This window comes from Idiotropiscis lumnitzeri, chromosome 12 (assembly GCF_059441095.1).
Source record: "Idiotropiscis lumnitzeri isolate Australia: NSW breed Sydney's pygmy pipehorse chromosome 12, RoL_Ilum_1.0, whole genome shotgun sequence".
NCBI classification, from domain to species: domain Eukaryota; kingdom Metazoa; phylum Chordata; class Actinopteri; order Syngnathiformes; family Syngnathidae; genus Idiotropiscis; species Idiotropiscis lumnitzeri.
The window spans coordinates 10,018,645-10,035,448 of NC_142402.1; the positions used below are offsets into that span (position 1 = coordinate 10,018,645).

At 38.7% G+C, this 16,804-nt stretch overlaps 1 protein-coding gene across 5 annotated transcripts in view; it reads right to left on the reverse strand.

Annotated features, from left to right (window-relative positions):
• The window catches only part of pde1cb (phosphodiesterase 1C, calmodulin-dependent b), a 90,486-nt gene that overhangs the window by 13,647 nt on the left and 60,035 nt on the right, over positions 1–16,804 (reverse strand). For all 5 annotated transcript variants that reach the window (XM_088311122.1, XM_088311121.1, XM_088311124.1 and 2 more), the window contains 5 exons: positions 8,457–8,570; positions 7,008–7,190; positions 5,699–5,765; positions 4,890–5,006; positions 2,822–2,962 (listed from right to left, as the gene is read on the reverse strand). In XM_088311122.1, coding sequence (XP_088167248.1) covers positions 2,822–2,962; positions 4,890–5,006; positions 5,699–5,765; positions 7,008–7,190; positions 8,457–8,570 — 622 coding nt within the window. The remainder of the gene's footprint in view (positions 1–2,821; positions 2,963–4,889; positions 5,007–5,698; positions 5,766–7,007; positions 7,191–8,456; positions 8,571–16,804) is intronic.

Sequence of the window (16,804 nt, forward strand, 5' to 3'; positions counted from 1 at the left end):
TCCTCAAAGTGCAGTACGAGTACCACAAGTTGGACGTGGGCTCTCTCTAGTGCAGGGGTGGGCAAACTTTTTTATTGACGGGCCACAATGGGTTGTAAAATTTGACAGAGGGGCCAGACCAGGAGCAGATGGATGGAGTGTTCTGGTCACCTCACCTCATCGGAGAAAAAAGAAATACATTTAATTTGAAATGAAAGTGAACAAAAGCATTTCAACAATATATATGTCTTTGAAAAACCACAGTATTTAGAAAATAATACATTAACAAGGTTTATTCATTTCATTTCTTTCAAGTTCGGCGGGCCGGATGAAAACATTTAATGAGCCGCATGTGGCCCCCGGACCGTAGTTTGCCCACACCTGCTCTAGTGGATACAAAAGAATCACTGCTTAAGTACAGCACAGTTGTATTTAACTTTGTAGCAGAATGCCTTCGCATGACATCATTCAAAACTGTTCAGCTAGTTTTTATTTATTTAGGTAGACTGCTAAAGAAACCTTAATTGAATCATTAATAGAGTGACTTTTTGATTTTTTTATTTACTATACCTATGCAGTAAACCCCTGTATATGTATGGTTTAGTATTCGCACTGCGTAGTTTTTGTAAGAGATTTATTCATTTAGGAAAAGCACACCAAATCCCTTCTGAATAGACTTCATGTCATAAACGTCATCCGACCTTGCCACTATATTATGGCGGCACTTTGATGTGTGAGCGTGCATGCGTCAGCGTTTATTAAGATTTCATGTGGATGTTTATGTTACACACATTCATGCACACACCTGTGAGTGGGCATTTTGGCAGAGTGCACTCGATCATGTCTGCAGAGAGAATTCAGTTCGATATTGTTGACTAATCAACAGCGGGGGGGGGGGTTCGAGGCATTAAGAACAAGAGAGAGCAAGATGGCCACAACCTCCCCCTGGTGCATTTTGCTCGTGGGCTTGCTTTATGAATGACCTGTTGATTGTTGATTTAATGGAGTCTGGAGGGCGTGCGGAATGACAAATGCTCTGGCGCAGCTCTCCCAGGAGCCCCGTGGTCACAGCAGTAATACGGTTTCCTGTGCGAGGCACGACCTGCAGGAAAGGCAGCATGTCGCCGGCTGTCACGGCCATCTTATTAAGGTGATTAAAGAAAAACACTGTGGAAGCGAGGGGTGGCTGGATGGAATTCGGGTATGAGAAGAGGCTGGTGCTATTTTTCTTGTGTGGAGGAATAAGTAAGCGTTGATCCAGTGGTGTTATTTTAAGTACTAAAAGGAACATGATATAATGTTTTAAACTTGACCCGCACATAATGGTCGTCCAGTATTTGCAAATTTGACAATTCATTTATTTATTCATTTTGTTTTCCTGCTGATTACTGATTTTTTTTTTTTTTTAAGGGTACTTCGTTTTTGTGCTCAGGCCAAAGCAAATAAAGTGATGCCTGGAGTTATGAAATTCACTCCTCTCATGATCACGCTAGTGACTCAAAACACTCCCAAGACAATAGCAAAAATTGTTGTAATGTATAGTTTAATGAGAAAGTTTATGAAAAGCTAAAACAAAAATGACAGTTAAAATATTTACATTTTTTTTTTTCAATAATCTTATATATTTTGAGTTCCGAGGATTTGTTTGGACCCATTTTAATGTGTTTTTCAGAGAAAACTATAATGAATGTTTTTTGAAGTACTTTATGGTATTGACAAAAAATTAAATGAAATCCGCCCCAATGCATGCAAATTTCACTGGGCATCAACTCTTTGCAGATTTTTTTTCTATTTGTGGGCTGGCCCTGGTGTTGGTGTCGACTGTAATGTTCATTGAGACGTCTCAATTCCTCTCAGCAGATCCGTACTAATATTAATCTTCGCAGATGATAAAGAATATATGACTGGGAACTAGGACTGGACAAATGATCAAAATTCGAATCTTGATTTAAATGCTGGCTTTTCTCGATCTTTAATACACTATAATAGATGAAAAACGATTAATGTGTAGGTGCGTTTACAAGTTTCCAACATTGTGAAAGTACCCTGAATGCACCATGTGGTTTGCAAAGCAAGTGTGAAGCGTGTGTGTTTCTGCCTTCGCTGAGCGTGCTTTGAGCTGTTTAATGACACCCAGTTTGGGTTTACTGTAAAACTGAACACCCAACAAAGAATTGCGCACATTGTATTTAAATACAAAACATGTTAGTTTTACGGAGTACAGTTTTAGTAGGGGGGGGGGGGTCACAACAGTGTAATGGAGGCGTAAAGCCAATAAGCAATAAGCATTTCAAATAATAGCTGGTTTAGTCTTTTATCATTTTAAAAAAATTATAATAATGTTTTTGTAGTCATTTATTATTGAGTTAATGCCAAGAGGTGAGTTTAATGACTTATATTGTTTGTCTGAGGTGCTCGTGCGAGCATTTGTTTGCCCATACGTGACACCATTTCAGTTTTTCAATACGAGTGATGAGCCTCACGTGAAGATGGTTTGTTTGCATTGAATTATTGAGTACAGTCATTAATACAACATGGGTATGACACTGTGTGCATGCTAGATGCATGTTGATGCTTTGCATATTTTTTTGGGGTGTTGTTACAGACTAAAATAAATAAGTACTTGTTCTTTTATGATCATTTTGGTTTTAAGGGTCTTGACATCATTTTGTGGCGTTAATAAGCAATTACAAACCCCTTTTAGGGCAAGGGTCAATAGTTCGCAAATTTTTGCTATTCGCAACGGGACTTTGCCAACAATATAGGTGGTATAATGTTCACTATTCTACTATTTCCACTTGAAACTAAAGCAACAGGTGCAATGTGCTTTCGACATACTCACCACCATGCCTGTCTTGAGTAATAAGTAATGAACAGTCTGCGTAACATCAGCAGCATGCATCAAGTTGTGATAGGGGTTTTTATGTTTGCTGTATCCCACTTCCAAGGCCTCAACAAATGACACGACTGCAGAAATTGGGATCTGGAGAACAAAGAAAACAAAGTTTGTCACTACTGTGAGCAGCAAAAAACGGGCTTTTCAAAAATGACCATCAGACTTTGAGCCCTGGTTTCATTTTACAAATGGAGGTTTGGAATTGGCCCCAAAATGGCTGCTTTCAAATCTTCTTCCTATTCAATTTTGGGCATGGGTCTGTAGACTTTTTCATGTGTGACCCTCATCGTACTAAAACTGATATTCTGTCAATTTGTAAATTGACATTTTTTTCCAACCTTCCAAGGGGGGCGGAGAAAATCACCTGTTGCAGTCCGCTATTGAAGGATGCCTGGAAATGGCCCTAAAATGGCCGCTTCCAACCAAAATGGTTTTTGGGCATTGCTTTTTTTGCACGTCTACTCACGATAGACCGGCCGACCACATGCTATGTTGCTAGATGACACTGACAAACAGATGTCTGGTACGCGCATCATGTTATAAACTGCTGCCCCACAGCAACAAAGGTTGGTGGCGTAAAATGGATTGTGCATCATTTGGACTTTGATTACATATTCATGCACGCTTCACTGCCCCCATCATTTACACTAACGTATTGTCACTACTTGGAGTGCGGTGATATTAGAGTAAAAAAAAAAAAATGTTTCACAAACTAGTGTGTCCAAGCTCCTGCATAATTCAGTCAGTGCTGCACATTACACAGACAGCGACATTTCAATGTTTTGTTTTTAACTTAAAAAAAAAAAAAAAAGATCTTTTGACTTATAAACAGTCTATGATGTATCTGGTGCGCAACTTGTGCGTCATTGTCACTGCCGCATCAGGCCAGACAATTTTACAAGTAGAGTTTTCGTATTTTACTCATATTTATTTTTTATTTATATTTATTTTCCATTTTTTTTCTTCATACTTTCTTGAGCATTGTTAAAATTATTTTTTTTTCCACTAACCTCTGTTTTCATTTTAAATTATTGGAAGATTTTGACGCTTCCTTTTGTCTAGTATCCTTGTATTACTTTTGAGTATGCTTTATGTTTTCAAATCGCAGCCGAAACTTGAGTTACAAATGACACCTTTTATGAACTTTTCAAGCTACACACAAAATGTTTGTAGAAAAGCGGTCTCTAGTTCTGAGCATGTTTCGTAATGTGAACCGCGGACGGATCTGTGCTGCGCTTCTTGTGCTATTTAACCATCATTGTCTCTGTACCTAACATACTGACAAAGTTATGCTGTTTTTTTTTTTTATTTTTTTTTTATTTCCCAGAATAACGTCAAGGTTACTTTTGGCTGTAAACGCCCCAAAGAAATCCACATAAAAATGTTTGCTTTGTGGCAACAGTTAGAAATCTGTTGTGTGTAAGTTCCATTTACACACACACTTCTAACTATCATATATTTATTTATTTTTTTATATTATCCATCCATCCATCTTCTGTACCGCTTCTCCTCACTAGGGCCGCGGGGGGTGCTGGAGCCTATCCCAGCTATCTTTGGGCAGTAGGCGGGGGACACCCTGAACTGGTTGCCAGCCAATTGCAGGGCACACAGAGACGAACAACCATTCGCACTCACACTCATACCTAGGGGCAATTTAGAGTGTCCAATCAACATGACATGCATGTTTTGGGAATGTGGGAGGAAACCGGAGTACCCGGAGAAAACCTACGCAGGCACGGGGAGAACATGCAAACTCCACACAGGATGGCCGGAGCCGGGATCGAACCCACGCCCGATTTTGCCATCGTGCTAACCAGTCATCCACCGTGCCTCTTTTTTATATTACTTATATTATTATTAATTATTAGTTATGAAATAATATAATATATAAACATTTTTCCAGTCAATTTTTACATCTAATAAATTTGGATTTTTTTTTTAGTATTACGGTATTGTTCCACTTTTCTTTTTTTTAAGTATGTGGACAAAGAAGGTAGTAGTAATGTGTCTTTACCTTGAAACGGCTGATGAGGTCGTATCTGGTGAGCAACTCGTAGAAAATGAATTTAAGCGCGTGATCGCCGCTGGCCTCGTTCAGAGCGAACACGTCAAATGACCACTTGTCAACATTCTGTGTGTGAGAAGAAAAAAATATATGCTGTACTCTTTTTTTTTCCACAAATTTATAATTTAACTGGAGTTAGCTTTTTTTCTCATTTTGAAAAGGTGAGAAAAAAATCAATAATTATTGATAGATTGACATGAAATTCTTCTATTGTGTTTTTTTAGATAGTTTTTAGAGCCATAAGTGATGCAACAAATAAAATAACCAGCTGACAAAAACATCTACCAGGTGTGAATTAATCTATAAGCATGGCAATGATGGATTTTAACAAAACTGGTAACATATCTTACCTGATTAGTTTCCCTTGTTATTGTTTAAAAAGTCACCAAATAATTTTTCACACATGGTTGAAAAAAAACGACTTTAATTTGGTCACAATTATGTCATATGGATCTGCAATGGTCAGGCAAAAGGTGGAGTTTTTTTTAACACTTGTCAGACTGTTGAGTGTTCAATAGCATTAATACATTTGTTCTTTTCAACCATCTAAATTCATTAAAAATAAATAATGACATGCGGGTAAATCAATCATATTGTGACAAGTTATTAAATTGACCATATTTGGACATATGGATGTTCTGCCTGACAGCAACAATATGGAGTCTATTTAATTTGAGCCTTGTAATAGTACTGTGTGTGTGCAAAATGTCTTATTTCTGATCTACTTGTTGTTGATCTTGGAGAACATGCGTTAATACCTTAAGCACAGATATAACGGAAGGGGGGTAGCTGAGTCCCACCAAATTGGAAGTGCGTCGGTACATCCTGTTTGGATGAGATAAAACACACAGCTGAGCGTAAACACAAGTGGCCCCAAACAACAATACACAATTACACTTTTACAGAAAAACACAACTGCTGTCGCTACCGTTTTTCCATTTTGTAATGTTACATGCGGCATATTTCGTGAGGCATATTAAAGCTGCATGTGGCCCAACACTCCAACGCTGCTGTAGTCCAAACAATCGCAGCACAACAATCACATGCTTGTGTAAGTGGATATCTTGAAACTGGGGAAGCGATGAAGGCTTGTGAGCATTTGTGAATGTAAGTGAATATTTTTTTGGCAGGGTTGCAAAGATCTCGTTTACATTTTTTTGGCGACAAGAGAAAATGTTTGCGAACGTCTGGCAAAAGTCTTTGCAACTTGAAACAAAACCCAACAAAAAAAGTGCTGAACCACTTGCGTACATTCACCGCTCAATTGACGACATTCAGAGAAAATATCAAACAGCACAAACGATGATCCCAAAACTATTCAATATCATTTCAAACACATTTTGCATCATTACAACCTAAAAATAAATGGCTGACAGATTACTTGAGTTCGAAATTAAAACCCCAAACTATAATATTGTAATTTGCCCCAAAAATAAAAAAAGATTAATAATCAAATAGAACGTAAAGAATTAAACAGCTTGTGCATTCGGATTCAATGCTGCAATTCAATTGATTGTGCTGCTCCTTCTGATGCACCCACCAAGGCCACCACGCGGCAGTCTAATCGTTGAGTCAAGCAGAAACAAATGAGGAAGGATAAAACTAAGTGACTAAGCCGGATGCGGTAATATTATATATCGGAAACAATAATCAATATATGCCTCTGAGTATTGTATTTTTCTGACTAAATGTGTTGCTCCACCATTGTTCAAATATCTGCTGCAACTTCCGATGCGACCTCTTGAATGGTGTTTTTTCAGAAGGCAAACGTGTTTAAAATTTTCTCCTTTTTGTTTAATTTGACGGGAAACTAAAAATGAGACTGGCATGAAACAGCTTAAATTTTTTGGCTGAAATCTTCACTATTTGCCAAAGTGCTGCTAAGTGTAAAATGAATTGGGTTGAGTTCAGCGCCACCATGCAGTGTTTGTATCACGGGGGAAAAAAAAAAAAGGCCAAACAACGGTTTGTTATCTTGTCGTCTTAAGACGGGTCACTCGTACAAAATGGCGCCTATATATAGTGTTGATTTGTGTATAAGACAAAGAACACTGTACTTAGTTTTACCTCTCAACAAATATTCCTGCCTGGACGGCATGGACGATGCTTCGGAAGCGAGGTTTCTCCTCATTGCGCCGCAGCATCAGGCCCATCTGACGTGTGAAGGTGGAGGCCAGCCAGTCACGCACCTCCGATGGTACCGACTCGGACTGGATGTCGCTGAGCTCATCCTCTGTGTCCACCAAACGCCTGAAAGGAGAAGGGGCGGGGGGTAAAATTCAGCTAGCGGCAGTCTGGCAAGGGGATCAAAGCCAAATCCTAGCGATACCCATCAAATTTCATCACATCTTATGTAACGTTGCTTCTTAAAATGCCATGATGTGCTGTTCAAATCCAATTGTGTGACTGCATTCTCGCCAGTGTTTCGCTTGACGTGTACCGTCAAAGCCTTTGAACCAAGCACAATTTGTGATCGCAAGGCCACAGCGCCTGCATCACAGCTGGTAAGCGCAGTCCTACGTTCTAATGGTTTCATCATCCTCCATCCCGGCCAGGGTGGTCGTGCTATCGCCGGCCCTAATCTGTTTGGATTCCACATGATGGAGAGGTTTACATAATTCCATAATCCTGGACATATCTCATACTCTGGACCTGCAGGCCACACACACACACGCACACCCCCCCACACACACACGCACCATTCTTTCACCTCCACTTGCCCCACATTAGGGATGAAAGAGTCCAGCCCTCCTCCCCAAAAAAAGAAAAACTCAGAATTACCGTTTCAAGTAGTAATTATCAATAATACTGTACTTCACTCAGACAATGTTAGTCACGTAAAGTGATATTTTCAATTCCTTTTCATTAAATTTTTTTTAATATAGTATATATATGACGACTGTAAGAATGCAAATTATTTAGCAAAATTTTTGAGAGGCATATTTCATTGGATATTTGGCATTTTTCTACAATGTTTGTGGTATTCCTAATTTTCATGTATTTTTTATGGACATTTTTGTAACAGTAAAGTCTATTTTTTAAACTTATTTCTTGTATTTGCAATATATTTGGGCAGGCGGCTCTCGCTACACTGGCGACGCAACTCCGATTTCTGCGTAAATCTGAATTAACGCTTTATTCGCCCCTAATTTTGCAAGAAGAGACGATTGACGGCGATTTGTGCTTTTTAATTAATATATTTTGTATTTTTGTGTGACTAATATGTAGGTATTCTTTTCTAATTAACTTTCTAAAACTATTTTCAAATGACATTTTTGTGTTTATAGATTTATTTTTTTTGTGATAGCCTCAGTATGATTGCTTTGGCTCTTGCCAAACTGTCCAAATAGTAATATTTTACTACCACCATAAAAGATTTTTTTTAAAAAAAATACTGATAATCACTATCCTATTGCTTACAACAGTCATGACACATGAATTGTTCATATCATTTCATCTCTGCTTCTGCAAAAAAATAAAAAGCATGGCGATAGACCGACGGATTTCATAGCTCACCTCGTCTCCTCGATGTAGACCGACTCCAGCACAGACGCTGCATACTCGAGGTTCTTCTTGAGGTCGGCAAGGGAAGCCTCGCCTCTCTCCAGTTGTTTGACCAGACATCTTAATCTAAAACAGACGTTCAACAAGCCAGTTAAAGTGGATTAACTCCTCTGCTATGTTGACATGAGCCATTAACTGGCTAATATTCGAATCATCTAGTTTGCCTCGGCTGCTTGTTTTTCATTGTGGCAATGATCAATAACACGCCAGAGGCACAGTAGGAGCTAAATAGAAATCCTCCCTTAAATGGACACCTCTAGGTTCCTGTCAGGAAAAAGAGGTAGCAAATAATCACCGTTTAGAGCTACTGTTCACGCGAAGATACAAAAAAAGTTAATTCCTCAGTTCATTTGAATGTAAACTAAGGCTGCGGGATTTTGGAAAATACCGTAATACAATATACGACCCAATATAGTCATTGTGATTGAATATGCATTTCGTCTTTCAACAAACACGATCCATAAATGCTTCTCCATTAAAACCACGATAAACAGTATTAAATTTAATACATGTAAATTGAAAACATTTGTGCATCTTAGTCATAATCTAAGATAAAGGCTAATGAAGGATGCATTAAAACAAAGATTTAGTCATCTATTTCAATTTCTTTGAAAAAAATATGAAGATCAAGCCTCACAAAACTCATAAGTCAGGTCAGTCGTGTCTCAAGGCACCTTTGTAATTTCATAAATACAGTAAGAGGTTTGGGATAAGTCAAAGTCAGTAAGTCTTTTTTAGAAATGACATCCCTACAGGGACACTGTGACGGGTCAAACACGAGATAATTAACAACATTAAAAATAGCTAATAGCTACCTTCCATCTGCAAGTGTCAGATTCAGGTAGATGACTTTGAAAAAACATATTTGATGAGAGCGTCCATCGTTAACCTCTTTAAAGTGTGCTTGTCCTTCCACAGCTGTCAACAACAATGACAGCTGAAGTGAATGTCAGTGGATAAGATGCTCTTATTTATTGAGTATTACATTCAGAATATTTACATTTAAGGTATTCTTTTTCTTTTGGTCGTGCCAATATTTGCTTTTTTTCCTGTAGATATGTCAGATATGTCAGTCACTATTAAATATACTTACGGTTGATTATTCCATTTGATTAATCGGAAAAAAATGTATTTTGCATTAAGATGTATTGCAAACTCATCTTTTTATGTTTGCTGTTTCTAAACCAATTATTGTGTAATGCTTAAACAAATCTAAACAAACAAACAATATCACATGAATGGGGGAGATTTTCTCACCAACATTGAAACTCAGAGCTATTTCTTGGTTACTGATAAATGCAAATGACTTCATTTATAGGCTTCAGGCTCAACTAATCATACTACGATTGCAAATAACGATTATTTTTGCAACTGTTATTTCATCCATGAATTGATAAATACTCAGTTAGCGGTTGGGTCCGTGACAATAGGTAAAAATGTTGATCACTGATATCCAAACTAAAATTACATGTTTGCAGATGTCTTATTTTATGAATATAATCTGCTTTCATGAAGGACTGCCGGAAACAGATATTTACTTTTGAGAGGCTGAAATCAGAAGTAAATCGATTATCAAAATACTTGCAGATCAAAAGGATGACCAATTATTTGTCGATTAATCGACTAAATTTGACAACATTATATGACAGACATTATTTATAAATAGCTGTAAAGTGCACCTTCAATAAACCTATCAGGTGGCATTTTCAGTAATAGTAATTAATGCACGACCATGGGTAATTTGTTTCTGGCATATTCAAGGTCTTGCAGGATACCACCTGCTGCTGCCACTGAGCTGGAGGGTCATGTGATCGCTCACAGTGAAAGCCCATGCAGGCTATAGGTATTGCTGAATTATTAAGCGGAAAGGTTTCAGATGCTCTCATTGATTAGCTTCCCTGACAGTGGCCATATTTTCCCTCCTAATTGAAGGCTTCGGCATGCAACAATTCTCCCAACACGGCTGTCTAAAGAATTAAAACTGTCAGTCACCAGATTCACATACGCATGTTATCTAAAACGGCCCAAGATTGCCCGATGGCGGGGAAACATTTAACCAATGTCAGCGGCCGATTTTATCCGTTTATTGTGTTTATGCTGCAAAAGTGGGTGAACACATTAACCTTGAAAAAGCAGATGGACCCCTTCAGAATTCCTGTTGATCAATGTCACAAATCCATCATGTCAAGCTCGATGTCACTCTGTTTTAGCTCAAGGCCAGAGAAAACAGAGTGACTAATAATGCATCTTTTGAAGACACAGAGTCGTGGTTTGGATTTGTTTTCTGATCTAATGACCCCGACCACATTTTAGGCTTGCGTAGCCAAGTTGTGAGAATTTCCCACTTTGTGGTGAATCGTGTGGTCTGCTATCAAACTCGGTCCATTTGTTATATTTTGGTGGTGATCCATTGAATTCTCCAGGAGTAGTTCCCTGCTACATAAAAAAAAAAAAAAATAATCAAAAATAAAAATGAAAATTCTGAAGGTGTGCCAGATTTTGAATGCAATAGTCATGGCATCTAATCTTCTGTAATCCTCTGGGGGCTTGAAGCTACTGAGGTATGATTTGGATATAATGGGCCAACCACTGTGCATATGTTACCACCACTATCCAAGTTACGAAATTTTTAATACAGTAAAGCCTTCAAAGAAACAAAATGAGTTAAAAGGGGAAATAATCCAATACTGAATTTGAAGAAACTCTGAGCATCAGGACCAAGGTTAGTGCAGAGTCATGACACTGCTCTCAGCAATGATGAAATTTTGAACACTTCAAAAGAAAGCGTCTCTCTCCTGTTGCGAGATACGTGATTAAAATTTGGGAGCAATCAGACAAAGTTTCCAAGACGAGTTTGTCTTTGAAAGTTCCTGAGTGTTTTCAGGAAAGTTTAATTCAAACTTTTTTGTGTGTCTTGTCATGATACAAATGGCAACTAAATTTCATGTTGCTAAGTGAAATTGCCTTTGTGGGGCTGAATTTTCAAAAAATATTCCTGATAAGGTTAGAGACAGTTGTTTTGAACTGTGATCTCAAGGGCAAGTAAAGGGTCAGCAATTCTAGGATTTCTTTTTCTTAAAGAAATAAAAAATTATATAAACAAAAAATAACCCTGCTTGTTGAACGATTTATCCTTGAACACTGTTCGTTTTGTCACAAACAAAATGACCTTGGATAAATCATGTGCAATATAAGCCTCTTGCGTTTTCATTCTGCTGCATCCACATTTTTTACTGCATTTAAATAACAATTAAATTATTCAAAAGAGTTCAGCCCTACCCTGATGCCTTTATTGCCGATGCTAACGTTAGATTATTATTTTTGATGCTAATAAGCAACATATTATGTCTGTTCACAGCTGTCCATTCCCGTGTTGCGCTATACTGCTATTTAAAGAGTTATGAGGAAGTGATTGGATGAAGGGAGCATCAGCACATGTGATTTTGGTTAGCTAATGATGGTTATTAAGAGCAGCTGTGTGCCACAGAGCTTCCCTGCACATATTGACGATAAGAAAAAAAAAAAAAAATCACAGTCAGTATATAACCAATTAGAAAACGTTCAATTTTGGTGGGAAAGGTAGGAGTTAGAATCCATTAAAAAAAAAAAAAAGTTGTATTCATTTTATCACATTTTTTTTGTTTACTAAATTAATGGAGGAAAAAAGCAAATTGCTACGCATTTCATCTAATTTTAAGGAAAAACTACATAGGATGTATAGTACATATCGTTATCGGGTTAAAAAAATACCTATATTAGAATATAAAATTTGTATCTGTTTCACGCAGCATTAGTGCCAGGAGGAATGAGTGATTGATGCAATCACCAAAGGAAACAAAACTGTCTCCTTCCACCTTGATGGAGAAATAGAAATCCAGCTACAGTGGCTTAAAGTAACTGCCGGGCTCGGAGCAAAGTGACAAAATGAGAGTGGCGGGGGATAAAGGGGGGTGTCAGCTCATCTGCGGGGTCACGGGTTTGAGTTGCACAGCGGAAAAGGAAAAAAAGGCAACTGATTGTTGGAGAGGTTGTCTGCTGTTAAGGAGCCCTTGAGCAAGGCACTGTTCACTATGCACTTTGTTATCTGACAGTCTGAATAGCATGGTGCTACCTCTCACAGGTCAGCCTTGGTACTGTTGCAGTTATCGTCACACATGTTGGCCAACTGGGGGTGCACTGCGTTCAATGAGAGCAGTAAAAACACGCAGTTGACTAAGTCACGTGAGGGTTCTCACAATTTAAAAAATAGTCGGGACATGTACTAAATGCTTGCTTAATGTTTCACAAGTACTGGCAGAAAAGTCGGCTTATTTTACAGCATTGTTCCTCTATCATAATCTTCTCCGACTTCAATTACCTTTCAGAAAAGCCACAAAAAAAAAAAAAAATCAAAACACACAAGCACAGCTAACCTTTTGCCACGGGCTAAAATGAGGTCGAGTGAGGTACGCTCGCAGCTCGCGTTCTATACTGACGTCACACATCCAGGTCGACATTGGACCTTCGAGTGTACCGCTGTATTAATGGTTTGACCGTTGTACAACTCGTTTAACCCAGCGCTACAAGGCTATGAGGTCGCTAATATTTGTTTGCAGTCCCTTTGTGTGTGTGTGTGCGCGTGTGTGTGCGTTCACTATTGCTCTGACAGCTGAGGTAAGCACTTGACCCTCTGATGATGCGCTTTAATCGCGCGTCAAACGCCAGATGCTCACAAGCTTACGTCGGGCACATGTGCAGTGTCTCAGAAATCTCACAAGACCTTTGTGTACCTCACTGTAAAATGTTATTTCACTAATAAAACTTATGTCTATGCAGTGGTACTCCGAAGTGGAGCAAGGTGACATCTCAGTCAGGCCAAGTTCTTACTTCAAGCTTTATTGGCATTCCTAGTTGAAATGAAATGAAATAAAAAGATACTTCATTCAACCACTCAATCACACAAATTTTGCAAGATTAATGCTAACAGAATTCAACACACCATGGTCAGGCTAACAAAACTGGCACCCATATTGCAGTAGTTATAAATAGAAAAAATTATATTTGAACACAAAGGTGAGGCAACACATGTAGACATACAACATTACATCTTAGTTACTCAATTGTGAAAATCCTTTTTGATTATTATTATACATAGCTTATATTTTGCTTCGACAGATCTGCATCGTGATTAGCCACGTCAACGAGCCAGCCGTAACCCGCAGGTAGTTGTGCACCAAGCACAACAAGCAAACAGTGGAACAACACAGAAAAGACATTCTTCCCGGGAAAATGTGATGAACTTTATTCATCCCAACTCGCACTGCAATTGTAAGAAAAGGCCAATTTCAGCCTTGACCAGCGCGAAAAGAAAATAAGGTGAGGCATGAGAATGTCGGGATCTAGCAATTGGTCACTGCTTGCATTTTCCGATGACATTCCTGCTTCAACGGTGGGCAATCAATGACCTGGGGTCAATGTAATCACCCGTGGAGATTAGCGTGTGCGCTCGGGGAACACGCAGCGCTGTTTTGTGATAAGATAAGCGGCATGAGGACTGTAAAAACACGATGTCTGAGATGAGGTGCTGCTGCAGCCGCACCATGATTTGTGACTAGACCAGAGGGGGGGCAGCAGAGATGTGATTTGATCTCAAGTTGCTGTGTGATCAGCAGAAAAATAAAAGTAGGCCTAATGGAACTCATTCCGTGTTGTGTTACGTAAATAAAAATGATAAAGTGACACCCACACTTGAGTTTGGGAAGGAACCAGCTGCTGTGTGGACTAAAATGCTGCCACCGCTCTAATTAAATGAAACTTTTTTTTTTTTTTTTGGTGCGCCTCATTGAACAATAGAGGCGACTCCTTGAAAATATCCGATACGCGTTTCTAAACAAAGCCCTTCCTGTGGGAGGCGACGCGTGACAGATGTGACAAGAGAAGAATCCTTAAAAAAAGATCACTGCTCGGCTGAACGCAGCCCACTCATGTCAGCGTCTCAATCAAACGCACCTAATGGAGTTAAAAGATGAAGACGGAGAGTGACTCAAATCAAATAAAACGCCAAATGAATGCGGATTAGCGCCACGTCCTGTAAAGGCCGTCTCAAGTGAAAATAAATACTGTATTTTCATCTAAAGTTGACACACCAGAGCAAAGCGTTCACATCCCCATCAAATTCGAATGATTAAAAAAAAAAAAAAATGACAGTGACACCTTGAGATACAAATTTCATTTGAGCTGTGACCATGCTCGTACCTCAAAACAAGAGCATCATCTTTTCTCTTTGGAATGTATGGAAATGGATTCATCAGTTTCAGCCTGTCTTTTGTGGAAACAAGAATCAAATTCAAATTAAAAAGGACAAACTGCTAGGAGAGAATCTCCAATAAATTAACAATTATTAAAACGAATAGATATCGTAAAAGATTAAACATCCCAATCAAGTGTAAATCTTTTCTTGTTCGGAAAGTGCAACGGTTTGTCTTTTTTTCCCTTTTTTTTTTTTTTTGACTTAACATTTTACGATTGATCAACAATCAATTAGCACACAAATGGACATCATTCTAGGCAATCCTTTAATCTATAGTGTTCATCCCTAGTAATTACAGAAACCTTCTGGGCCATGCCAACACAAAAAGGCATTGATTTGAAGTGAGGTGTTTATTTAGTGAAGGGACGATGACGCGCCCGGACATTTTTAAATTCATGTTTTTTTCAGAGTCTAAATGTCAGTTTCTAGAAATTGTGTATGTATAGCAGGTTCCACACATAATTTCTTAACATCTTAAGCATAATTTTTTAGAAACGTGAGTGTACATTTATTGTCCTCCCAATTCAACAAACAGCCAAATTCCCAAAGACTTGTGATTAAAAAAAAAAAAAAATAATAATTTGAAAGAAAAAAAAATGATTTGAAACTACAGAGATAATTTAAAATAATTGGGAGTGCACAGAAAAAAAAAAAACTGGCATAACCACCTCATTCAGTGCAACAAACATCTGCTGAGCGAAGCTTCAAAGCTGTAAGAAAATTAACTTGTGAAATTCTTGTCCGCACGAGTCGATGAAAAGCAATGGGCCGTTTCGGTGTTAGTTTTAGCGGCAGCCGAGTCATCATTCTTAAAGGCCCAAATGTTCATCTGGCATATGGGGCTTTTACCGTCATGCTCACCTCTGCGGACATTTCCATGTGAAAGAAAGCACAACAAATTGTGATAGGGCCCAGACTATGTTTGGTCATAATATCCGGAGAGGATGAAAAGATGTTCAGTACTACTAAAAGTAGTAAGGAGTCACGCATTAAGGGCAAACATTATAGAAAAAAAATCTATTCAATATGCATCAAGATAAAGGCATAAATACAATGAATGAATTGCAGCTCTGTGACTCAAAAATGAAAACATGAGGCGATGAGCTTCGCGCAGGCTCCCTTAGTTTTCCATGATTCATTTAAATACAGCAGCCCTATTAGGGCTGGGCGATATGACCTCAAATCCATATCGCGAGAAATTGAGCAATTTTACCTCGATAACGATAAATGCACGATAAATTCCCCCGTGGACTAAAATCAAAATAAATGCAGGAAATGCATATTGACTGTTTTTTTATTGACCAACTGGTACACATTACTTTCAATGAAAAATAAAAGTACAAAAATCATTTGTATAAACATTCCAAATAGCTTGCTTTGCATGACTTGAACAATATCACAAAGAAAAAGGGTACCTCTTGCAAAATCTTTTTCTGCAAATAGATTGCACCAAGATGCTGTCATGATGTAAATAATGGCAAACAAAAAAATGCTTAATAAAATGAAAGATAATGTCAATGCAAGCCAAATAAACAAGTGTGCATCATCGGGGAAAATGTGCCGTCTCGAGTACTCTGGTGCGCAGCCGCCACTCGTCATCTACGTAATGCACAGTCAGGCTCAATCAGGGATCCATGTTGCGACCCGACCACAAGTCGGATGTGGATGCAAAATGCTTGACATGTCAAAGCTCCCGGCCCGATGTAGTCCATATCGGGAAATACGGCTTTCATGAAGCGTTTAAATCCTGTGCGCGCCACTGGAACGAGAGGAGCTTTATCTTTAGCTATGTGCTAGGCTATCGCGTCCACCTCCGAGATGTTCTCTCGTTTGGTGTCGCCTCCGTTAATGGGCTGTTGTCACTTGTCGAACCTTGCTTCTCACTTTGAACTTTCAGCACAGCATGGTTGTGTTGTGGGTGGTGAAAAAGCTTCTGGATTTCAATCGCCAGCCACGACAGCGACGTCTGTTTTCTTTCTCGATCAGGCGGGTGGAGTCACGTGACTAGAGG